The sequence below is a fragment of the Leptinotarsa decemlineata genome, unplaced genomic scaffold (genome assembly GCF_025532065.1).
Source record: "Leptinotarsa decemlineata unplaced genomic scaffold, Ldec_3_MD MMD2_tig00001393_RagTag_RagTag, whole genome shotgun sequence".
NCBI classification, from domain to species: domain Eukaryota; kingdom Metazoa; phylum Arthropoda; class Insecta; order Coleoptera; family Chrysomelidae; genus Leptinotarsa; species Leptinotarsa decemlineata.
In genome coordinates this window covers 130,260-142,864 of record NW_027412562.1, presented here as the reverse complement: position 1 = coordinate 142,864, position 12,605 = coordinate 130,260, and the positions used below count along the sequence as shown (strand labels likewise).

Genomic DNA, 12,605 nt, shown 5'->3' with positions numbered 1-12,605 from the left:
TTAGGATCAAATATCGAGAATAGATTACTTTTCATGAAATTCAACAGAAAAATATCAGAAAATACCTTCAACAAACCATGGTGTCATATAAGGGTCTGTTTAGGGACTCCTATTATTCATTCTATACATAAAGGCTACCTGTAAAATACAATTATTTGCAGATAAAACATTGATTCATGTAACAGCAAATTTGGTGGATGAAATTATTGAATCTCAACAAAGAAAAATCAAATATATGGAAAACTGGGTGAATTTCTATATGTTGAAAGTGACCAAATGAATCAAAATCAATGTTACTCCCAAACCGCCAAACGCAACATCTTAGATCCCTCTTTATTGAAAATTAAAACATTAAATTTGTTCAAAAATTTGAATATTTAGGTGCATTTTTAGAGCACACTGAATTTCAATGAATTTGTTATATACAGTGAGGACGTAAAAAGTCCTTCCCCCTCCTTAACTCTTGAAAGGAATAAGCTAACGAGGTCGGGTGAAATTCAGGTAAAATGGTACTACTTTTTGGCATAAAAATGATTGTGGTCACGTGGCCTAGTGTCAAGAGGGCCCCATCAGCTTTTTTTCAATGGGGAGGTGGGTCACGTGGCTCCTAGTTTCAGAAGACTTTCAAGTCTCTGTCAAAATCAGCCAAGCCGTTTCAAACTGACAAGCCTTGGAAATTTGCTTCAAATATGTTACAAATAAATGGAAAACCTAGAAATGTTCACTTTTCGACAGAAAAAAAGTCTGTTTCGGAATTAATTCCGAACGTTATTGAATGTTTCCGGGGTAATAGTGTAACACACACACCTGCTATTCGGTCAATAAGTTACTGGAGTGACTGTGGCTGCGTGACGTGCACCTTAGATTTCATGTACCTACACAGAAAAAAAGTCAATGGGTATGCATGGGTATCAGGTGACCTAGCTGGTTATTCAATGGGGCCACGTCGGCCTTTCCACCGTCCCGGAAAATTATTGTCATTCTCGGACAGGTCGTAGTACTGTAGTAGTGAGGGGGTGTACCATCTTGTTGAAAGTTGAAAGGTGACATCCATGGTACATTCATTTGGGTTTGCCCCAACCACTTCTTGAATACTGTGGTGGATCTGATTTTGCAGCATATTGAAATACAGATGCCCACTTACATTTTCTGTCATAAATATTGGACCTATGATATGGTCACCCAGAATACCAACCCATACGTTGATTTTCTTTGACGTTTGGGTATGACCTTCTCGAAAAACGTGTAAAACCCAATAACGATAATTGTGTCTATCTACCGTTTCATTTAGAAACAACGTACTTTCATCACGAAAACAAATAGAGTTAATGTAACCGGGATTTAGAGATATGTGGTCAGACATGACCTCACCAAACTGCAGACTTTTATCCGGTTCGTCTTCTGTCGATTGATGATGATTGATCAGATATTTTTTCACAGTGGTCCTAGATACGCTACAATCCGTGGCTACAGTTTTCGTTGTTTGTTGCGGATTATCAACAACAGCTGCCAGAACGTCGATTTGCTGTTCTTCTGCAACAGATTTTCTTCCTGATCCTTTTTCCCACATAACGCAACCAGTCCTTTGAAATTTACTGACCAATTCCCTCAAGTAGGTACGAGATATTGGATTATTTGGGAAGCGCTTGTTGAATATTCTTCCTGCCTCATGGTAATTACGCCTAACTTCAGCGTAGATTGGAATTGCTTCGGTTTTTTCTTCCAAAGGACGGGGCATTTGAAAATTATAAGGAAATGAAAACTGTCAAATGTATCGATGTGGCTGACATCGAAATGAAATGCTATTTGGAGTCTCCAGCAAATTAACTAAGGTATAAAAAACTGGAACAAAACCACAATTTGAAATACCGATAATATTCGCACCTGTTTTATCATAAAAATAGTTTTTCGACCAGAATCAGTGACTGAATTGAAATTCTGCTGCAATTGATAGTTAAAATAATTTATTTGTTGAATATTTGGAGCAAATTTCAAACGCTCGTCAGTTTGAAACGACTTGACCGATTTTCACAAATTCAGAGGTGTTGGATAGAGAATCGAAAGGCCAGGAGCCACGTGACACCCCTTCACAATAAACAAAAAAAGTTGATGTTGCCCTCTTGACACTAGGCCACGTGACCATAATCAGTTTCATGATGAAACGTAGTAAAAGTAGTACTTTTTTACCCGAATTTTACTCGAACTCGATGGCTTGTTCCGTTCAAAAGTTGAGGGGGGGCGGAAGGAAATTTTACGTCCTCACTGTATATTTCAGGAAAAATTGCTAAAAAAATTTGAATAAAATTTAAAAATGGAACATAGAACTATTCCAATGTCTCATGGCTAAAAACTAATTGATAATATTTTTTTTAATTTTTCACAGCTATTGTTAGTAAATTTATTTTAAACAAATACATTGTTTATGAGCAACTCGAATTTTTTTTTTGCATTATGTTAATTGAAAAATATCATGAGTTTTAGAAAAAAATGGTTTCCTTAAAAACAATAAGAAATTAGAAAAAAAATTGTAATGTATTTTTTATAAAATTATAAGTTTCAATTGTCAATAAAAAAATAGAAACTAACAATTTTTTTATTTTGGCAACGGTAATCTATTTATTTGCCTATTAAGGATAACTTCATCAAAGGAAAAAATGCCAGGGTTTTAGTTTAATAATTATAGGGATTTTTATATTAACTTTCAATTCAGAAAAAGTTATTAATTAACAAATTTATAATTAACGTTGAAATTGGGATAAACATTTTTTGACCGCGGATTATTGTTTATTGATGTATCCCAACATCACATGAATTTTTTCATTCCTTAATATTCACATTTAATATGTTTAAATAATTTTTTTTGTTTTCATGTCAGAGTGACGAAAGGCGCGCGGAAGCCAGACTACCCACTTTTGGCTCTATTTTCAGGGCTCTGTAAAAATTATAAATAATCGAGATACACTTTCGGGAGTCGGGACTTTTTTTACGAAAATCCATTGCTCTTTTCAAATCTTTTTTCAAATTTCCAAAATTTTAAAAATTTTTCGAGATATTGAGGAAAAACTAGAGCCCAATTTTTTTTTCACTCAATTGTTTATAACTTTTGTAATTTTTATCGCCACGTTTTCGGACCTTTCCTTAAACTTTCTAGGCAAAAATACGAATCGAATGACACCTTGGTCGAAATTTTTGGACAGGGCTGAAAAATGTTACAAAAAAAAAGTACATGTGAACTAGACTAAGTTTGTACTACTGTTAGGTCACCGTTCATGATATATTCAACTAATTGATGGATATAGATGAACAGTTTCATTGAGCTCATTCAAAAAATTCGTTACACAGCACATAAGAAACTTCAATTGAGCATGTATTAAGTATTAGAATGTAAGCCATATAAATGTATCAATTACAATTTTTATTTAAATTTTTTTTATTCATGTAATGAGCTCTTATAGGTCTGTTTCAATAATTAATAAATAAATAAATAAATGAGAGCGATATAACAACGATTGATTGTAATCGATTTCTGAGTGATTGTTTGAGTTCTTTATCGAAATATTGATTATAGTTCTTATTTATTATATCGACTTCATGCAGAGTTTACTTGTTTTTTTTTCTTCTTTCCTTTTTTTTATAATCTTAGTTCTTTGAATTGATTTGTATTTCTAGTTGTGTCACAATTAAATATTTTATAATTCATGTCAAGGAACAATTATAATGATCCGTTTATATTGTGCCATTTTATATTTCTATTCAGTAGCTTTTAGCTAAATTAGGTCATTATTATTTAATCATGACATAATAATTTTTACAATCATAGTGAAACAGACTCAGCATAGCACCATTGATGAGACATATGACGAATGCTTTGAATTTCGGGCTCTGTTTTCAACCAATAATATCATGTGGACCTGTGCAATTTATGTGATGAAGAGTTTGATTACCACTAGTCGTTCGGCCAACTATAAAAGTTAAAACTTACCTAAATCGTTACCTTAAATTCATGAGGAGGTGATTTTTTTTTATTTCCCGTGACAACATATTTGTTGTTGGTAGACTATAAATAATTTATTATATCTGTTCTCAGCTTTACGACCTCACCAAACACATTGTTTTTTTTTATATTTCAAAATGGTATTTCATAAATATTTCTACACGTGTGATATTTTTGGCAGAGGAACTAAAATATTCCGATGACTGTAAAAAACTGTTTAAAACGCGAGTTCGATTATTCATTAGTAGACACTTATGACCTAGTAGGCTTATTTTAACCATGGAAACAGATGTTTTAAAGTGGTAACAACTGCTGAACAAGGCTCAATACTGAAATCTAGAAATATATTTCAGTGAAAAAACCTACATTTCTCAACATCCATCCGATCGTCAATCAATTGACGATCGGATGGAAGTTGGGAATAGTCATAATCTGAATTGAAAAAAAGTTGCACATTCAGATCGAATTTCTCTTGCAACTATCAAATTTAGGTCAGCTCCTATTTTGCTCATTTATTCCAAAAACCTTCTGAGGCCCGGTATTTTTCTTGCAAACATTTCCATTTTCAAAATTGGCAAAAAACGGTTTTTTGAATAATCATAGTCTAATGTTTGTTGAAAATATTTTTCAAAAAGTTACAAGTTGAACCAATTCCTTGAGAAAAAATGTTATTTGATGATCAGTATAGGTCTCAAAGAGTTATAGACTATACTACTGAAGTGATAATGGTAATAATAATAATAACAACAATAATAATCAGTTTCACTGTTTTTCGAGTTTCAAAGCCGTAGATTTTTGGAATTTATTCCTGACGTTTCGCTGGCGCGAGTGGCTAGCTTCTTCAGAGGTTTAACCATCATGGCTTGCTGCCCGATGACTAAGGTTCAGGCTTTGTGAAGCGTATTTATGTCTTGTCAGGTAATCAGCTGTATTGGTACCTGTATTTGTATCTGTACTTGTACCTACACGTGTACTTGTATTACCTGTACTTGAACCTGGAACATTAATCATCTTGCTGCCTGTTGTCATTCTGTTTGTTATTCTCGAATTCCTTAAAATGGGGTTACTTATTCAACGTGGATGACACCTTCGTCATCTGGAAACATGAAAGAGACGCCCTGAACCGTTTCCTAAACCACTTGAACGCCCAACATCCAAAGGATAGCTTTCCTAGATGTAGAACGATGTGGTACCAGACTACCCCACAAAGTGTATCGAAAACCCACACACACAGATAGAGGCTTGCACGCACTATCGAACCACCATCCTAGCCAAAAGAGAGGAGTCATCTCCACTCTAACGGAATAGGCTCGGAGAATATGTGAACCAGAACATCTGGAGAGGAAACTGAAATACCTTGAAGTGACCTTGAGATCGAATGGATACAGTGCCTCCGAGATCAGGAAAGCCATGAAACCGAAGAGCACCACGGTTCAAAAAGCGAAAAAGGATCAGATGGTTGCAAGCGCATATCTACCGTTCATCCCTAGGGTCACGGACTGAATCGAAAAACTACTGGATAAACACGACATCAAAACAGTCCTCAAACCCACGAGGAAGATACAACAAAGCCTCAGGTCGGCTAAAGACAAAAGACCCCCATTATCAGCAGCAGGGGTCTATCGCATACCGTGCACTTGCGGGAAGGTATATATCGGAACCACCAAACGATCCATGGGAACAAGACTGAAAGAGCATAAAAGGAACTGCAGACTAGGCCGAGCGGAACACGCACTTAGTGAAGGAGACCACGTAATTTTGTTTGAAAACATAGAACTGATTGCCCCCAACCAGGGATACCATAGCCGACTGGTACGGGAGACAATAGAGATCCACAAACACACGGAGAATTTCAACAGAAAAGAAAAAGCGGCGAACCTCAATCGAATATGGAACCCCATTTTAAGGAATTCGAGAATAACAAACAGAATGACAACAGGCAGCAAGATTGTTAATGTTACAGGTTCAAGTTCAGGTAATAGAGGTACACGTGCAGGTACAAGTACAGATACAAATACAGGTACCAATACAGCTGATTACCTGACAAGACATAAATACGCTTCACAAAGTCTGAACCTTAGTCATCGGACAGCAAGCCATGATGGTTGAACCTCTTAAGAAGCCTAGCCACGTCAGGAAAAAATTCCAAAAATACACGGCTTTCAAATTCGAAAAACAGTGACACTGAAAACCCCAGCCGCGAAAGTGTAAACCATTTTATCAACAATAATAATAACAACAATCAAAATAGGAGTTTACATACCAAATCGTCAGTTTCACGGTTTTTATCTCCAACAACAGGGAAGCCGTGGACTTTTGAGTTTGAAGTTCTTGAAAGTTATAGAAATTTCAAAAATAACCACGAGCATAAAAAAACCGAAAAACATTTTTTTCCACTATTTATTCAATTTTCAAACTACACAACATCTAATAGACCAGTTCGTTCGGGCCGATCTCAAGTTACCTACACTGTGAGCTAATGGACTGACACCTATCATAAAAAACTACTTCCCTGGCGGATACCACGATGGGCTTTGGATTATATCCTGCATATGATGTTAGATATGCGGTTGGCTACCTCGTTCACAGGCAGATGGGGAGATGACAAACATCGCCCCATCTGCTATTTCGAGGCATGATACTCTGAAGAAATTCAATTATTTTCAATTATCATGGACTTCATGTTGATGATAGACACTACCTTGCACAGACGAGTAGCCACAGTGTGTGGCTATGATTGCAAGTGTGTTCCTATGATTGAAAATCGATTCCAGCAGTTGCATCGCCAACAGCATACGCAGGAATAACTTCAGTGAAGAATCCTGCACTGACACCTGTCGGATATAATCCAACGCCCTTCATGGTACTAGCCAGGGGAGTAGTTGTTTTCTGATAGGTGTCAGTCCATTAACCTACTGTGTAGGTTTTTTGAGATGAATAAACCCTACTTTTGATATCTCATTGAGTTTTATCCTGCATTTCAAAGTTACCAAAATATTTTTCTCCAACACTAAAAACTTTCTTCTGAGTCAATACTTTTTCCAGAATACTATGGTTTGTTATAATAGCCGTAGCCCTTGGACTGTCCATTCATTATATTTTGGAACTATATTACAAATACGAGGAAAATCCATTCATCGTCAACCTGGCAACTAGAGAATCTCCAATATACACTATACCATTCCCAGCAGTGACCATTTGTCCAGTGGTCAAAACTGAGAAGGAAACCTTCAACTATACCAGGGTTGTGCATAAGATTTGGTACAATGAATCATTGACAAGGGAAGAGTGAGTATTTACACTGTGCTTACAGTTAGAATTAACGTTACAAAAAGTTTCTCGATGCGATGCTGGCAGACTGTTGAAAGATTCCGCGATAAAAAGTAAGAAGTTATCTCTAAATAATCCCTCATTTACACTCTCGACGGGTATGATGTATTTCGAGAGATTCGATAATTCCACTTCTCACATTATGGATCAGTACTACCATATGCATTCAATGTATTAATGACAAATATTATTGTACAAAGTAACAATGTGTTGAAACACAACTTCCGAGAGTTAAATATGACACCATCACACACAAGGGTCAACTTCACATGAATAATTATCCTTCATGAAAACCTCTGGGACTATAGTTGTGCAGTTGGTTATACTTTTCCAACCATACCGGATGTATCAACGATAGATGGGTGAACGATAGCTGCTTCCATATTCTCAGGTTTTTCAAATGAAACACCCTGTACAAAGTGCCATTCCAGAATAGTCCATACTATGAGCTGTCTATGAGAAAAATGTGAAAAAGTCATCAAATAGAAGCAATAAAGTTATTTAAATTCAGTGCTAGACATAACAAGTAATGAAATGAAAAGAAAACGCGTACATTTACAAAAGATGTTTTAACAATCTTATATTTTGGCTATGTATGAATTGAAGCTGATCTTGTGATAAACTAAGAAACTTCTTCATTCATATTCTTCACGTATTCTGGTATCGATGGTTCCTCTTGACATAAGTCTCCTTTAACATATCTCTATAGATAAAAATTTAGGGGCTTGAGGTCTGCGGATCGTGCTGACCAGTAAATGGGTCCCTACACCACCCTTTCGGAAATCTCCTTACCCGATTATGGGTGGGGGAGGCGCGCCATCATGTTGGTAATATAACCTATACCTTGTATTAATTCGTACAGCCTCCAACAAATTTGATGAATCATTTCGAAAGAAATTTTTTGAAATTCCTCCATTCAGAGACCCATCAATAAAATATGGTCCTATGACCCGATCCCCAATTATGCCCCTGCAAACATTTATCGACCATCTGCTTTGGGACTCGACTGCTATTTCGAAATGTATGTTGAAATATTCATTTCCTATATAGTTTTCATTTTTGATTTCCGTTAGAGTTTTCAAGTATGGGATGTTTCTTCCCCGTTTGGGGCTTTGTTCACAAGATGGAGTTGTAACTAGTCAACGATCTTTCTCTCAGACTAAGGTTTCATATATTGGTAGCAGAGCCGTGTTGAAACTAATCTAAGTCCCAGACACTTTGCTGTCTGGGTAGGATCATCTAGTTAACAGAAAACAATTCGTCGAATATGAATCTTTCAAATCAGTGTAGTTACTGGAGTACCACAAGGTTCTAATCTTGGACCTCTTCTATTTTTAATTTTTATTAATGATTCAGCAAATTTGTTTGGAAATATTCATTTATCTATACGTATGTATCTCTCCTCTTTAGTTTTCACTTTTGATTTATGATAACTTTCGTCAAACTTTGATAAGAAAAATGATGACAAATCTTTTGACGAATCAATTTACCAGTGTTTGAGAACATATGACGATTATTGGTGCTCTGGGGCCATATTTAAAATGGGAAATAAAAAAATGTGATTTCGTTATATCTTTTGTATCGGAAAATTATTTCATTGTAATATATTCATCAAGTCTATCATCAGTATCTCGCTCCCAAAAAGGTCAATACTTGAAACTCCACTACCGACGATCCAGTAATATTTTTCCACTGATCATTTGATTTATTTCAGATCGATGAACGCCCAATACTTATCTTTATTGTGCGATAGCATAGATGGCTCTTACAAAGACCAACTTCCCCAAAACGAAACATTTACAGAGGAGTTCTTTGGTCAGCTAGATTACGTAAGTATTGAAGAATGTTGACTTTCACATGTTGAAGCTATTTTTTGTCTGTGGTCTGCAGGTTTTTATGTCAGACGTTTCGTCTACTACTGCGGTATGCATTATCAAAGGTGATGACGTAACGATCGAAATGCTCGAGGTCTCAACACAAAAACTACAGTGCTGGATTCTCCACTTGATCAAAGGTCGGCGTTGCTTCGTTTTTTTTTTATTCAATCACCTGACCTTGCTTGGGTTCAATCAGGAAAAGATAGCCAGATTTCAATGATGCTAGATTTCTATATTTGTACGAGGGTGGTCTGAAAAGTTTCTGATCTCAACATGAAGATAGTGACACTCGCAAGTAAAAGCTGGTGAATTATGGCCGTGTGGTGGTTTCTTCTTTTTGAGGACAATCGATTAAAATGAGTCCACGATTAGGTCAAAAAATGTCGCAATCACTTTCCAAGCTGAAAAAACTGTTTTTGCTTTTCCTTGGAGTCAATTCCCCTTTGCAGTCCACTGTTTGTGAAACAGTGGACTGTATTTTTATTTCGGGCACAACAGTGTATCAAAGTTTCATCAACAGTAATTAATCGATGTCAAAACTCGGATTTATTGTAAACTTCGGTAATTTGCAGTTTTTGGACGTTCCGAACGTTAATCATCTCCCAAGCTCTTATGACCACGATAGGGGCGCAAAAAGACTTTCGAATATTTCAACTGATGGGGCGCTAACCGCGCGGGAAAAGGAGCGACCATAATATGTTTTCATCATCACTGTTTCTCCATGCCCTGAAATTTCCGGTGGTTGGAATTATATTCAGTGTCAGCATTGCACCCGTGCTGAGCCAAGTTGGGTCGCTAGTATCTTATATAATGGCCATGGGCTCTACAGTAGACAATCAGATAAGCATAATAGGCGGCGAACGATAATGAGATAGATGGAAGCCAAGTTTTCTGGATGAGTTTCGTATGACTGAAATTGAAAGTCAACTGTCAAATCAAGTCAAGTCAAAATATGCTGTATTGTCTGAAGATTCATATCTTATTGACTGGATATAATCATGTAAATCTGATTCTTCTTGATTAATTTTTCTTTCTTTTTGACCTGGAACGAAAACATTGTTTCTGCATATCTGTCGCAAAAAGCTAGAAATTGTAGTATACTGAACAATTCACCAAATATTTTTTGAAAGCCTTTGAATTTGAACTGGTAGACGAGGTGTAAAATTTATTTAAACAAACAGCATCATCTCTTTTGTATCTGTATCTGTAGAGCACTTGGACCACATGTTACCCAGTGTACATCCTCTCGAGGAGTGGTCCTCCTAGGACATCGTCCATCTTGTCCTTTCCAGGAAGGTGGACAGGTTACTAGAAGACATCTCCTCTATATTGGCAGGTGTAGGCCAAGATTCGCCGAACACACACTCTTTTTGGCAACCTTGAGGTGTCTCACGGTGGCCTCCGCGAAGGTTTTGGAAGGTGCAGCGATATTACTGTCGTTGCGCAGCTTCTTCAACTGCAGGAGCAGGGGCAGCCGGTTCTTTGCCTTTATTCAAGGCGGAGCTCTTGGCGCCCACCGCAGGAAGTCAACTGCTATGTCCAGCCTCATTTCAAGCGGTAGCACAAGAAAGGATAATAACTGTTTCTTAGTTGGTGAAGAACCCCGATTCAAGGATGTTATATTGTATGAACAATCATTCTGGCCAGGTGGTGTAACATTTGAACGGTTTGATTTTAAAAAAGGTCAACATTTCCTAGATGATCCTTGTCAAAAAAAATGTTGGTGTAGTGAACAGCTCCTTCAGTAGTGTACAAACGGTTTTCTCCAATCTTTAGATGAATACCCAACTACAAGCACTTGTGTAAATAACTCGACTTTACATATTAAATGTCAGTCAGCAAAAGTTGTATCTGATGGTCTGGGTTTATGTGAACCTGCTATATTTTCAATCATACATGCAAACGTGCAAGGTATGTCAAATAAAATTTTGGTATTGAAGCATCTCTTACTGTTATACCCCAAAATAAAAATACTCTGTTTTACTGAACATTGGTTACGGGAAGATAAATTGGAATCGGTGAGTATTGAAAACTTTATTTGTATCAGCTATTATTTAAGAAATGATATCAGGAGAGGTGGTTCCATTGTATTTGTCTATAAGAGCCTACTCAATAAAAATATTAAAAATCTTGAAAATGTTGTTCAGATGTCTGAAGAACAACTACATGAAATATCTGCTTGTCGTATAAAACAACAATTTAGCAGTTCTTTCTGTCTATAGATCCACCAAGCATAAAAATTTAAATGGTTTCATACGTATAATATCTAGGACACTTCATTTTATTGAGTCTTTCGGCCTAAAAAAAACAATCTTTGAAACTACTCATATACAAGGGAATTGTTTTGACAACAATTTTACAAATGAAAACTTTAACATCTCAAATCTATGGTGGGGTGCTTCAGATCACAAGTGTCGAATGATTGACCTGCTAGACGCCTCTCACGTAGAAAAAAGAAAAGTTGACGACCACTCAAAAAATAGCAGAAAGCTGTACTCTCAATATAATATTGAACAATTAAATGGATTTTTGGAACTTGAGAAATGGCGTAGTGTGTTTATTGAAGAAACTGCTAATACAAAATATAATAATTTCCATGAGACTTTTTTTTACCATTTTAACAACTCCTTTCCTTTAACTTTGATAGGGCAATATAAAACTAACAATACAAACTGGGTAACACCGGAAGTTTTTAGAACTAGAGAGCAAGTACTGTTTCTATGTGACTTTATAAAAACCAAATAAAAATATCAAAGATTCATATAGACTTAGTAAAAATGTAAATAATAAAATGTTAACGTACCCACGTAAAACTTATAATGAAAGTAAAATTGAAAATTCTGAAAATGTCAGTAAAACTATTTGGAACATGATAAAAACTGAAACAGTGTCTATGTTGTTGAACAGTGTGTTCATTTATTGTTGGACGTTCTTGGAAATATCATTGATACCTCTCTAAATGAAGGATGTTTTCCCTCAATGCTTAAGTTGGCAAGAATCTCTCCAATCTATAAAAAAGGATCCCCAGAACTGACTCAAAACTTCAAGCAAATATCAATCTTGCCTTGCTTTTCAAAAATATTTGAAACTATTCTTCATAATCAACTAGTTAATTACTTCGATAAGAACAAAATCCTGAGTACTCAGCAGTATGGTTTTAGGAAAAATATGTCCACTTTGGATGCTATCAAGTCATTAACTCGTGCTATAAAAGCCGGTTTTGAAAAAAACGAAGAATTTTTGGGAATCTTCACAGACCTAAGTGCAGCTTTTGATTGTGTTGATCATGACATACTACTGAGGAATATTGAGTACTACGGAATAAGAGGAGTGGCACTGAAACTTATCAAATCCTACTTGTCTAATGGATTTCAAGTAGTTTGTATTGAAAATCAGAAAAGCAC

General features: G+C 36.0%; 1 protein-coding gene across 1 annotated transcript in view; it reads left to right on the top strand.

Moving 5' to 3' along the window:
* Nucleotides 1-12,605, top strand: part of LOC111511997 (pickpocket protein 28) — a 41,450-nt gene that overhangs the window by 2,612 nt on the left and 26,233 nt on the right. The window contains exons 2-3 of the mRNA XM_074176066.1: nucleotides 7,040-7,282; nucleotides 9,039-9,153. Coding sequence (XP_074032167.1) covers nucleotides 7,040-7,282; nucleotides 9,039-9,153 — 358 coding nt within the window. The remainder of the gene's footprint in view (nucleotides 1-7,039; nucleotides 7,283-9,038; nucleotides 9,154-12,605) is intronic.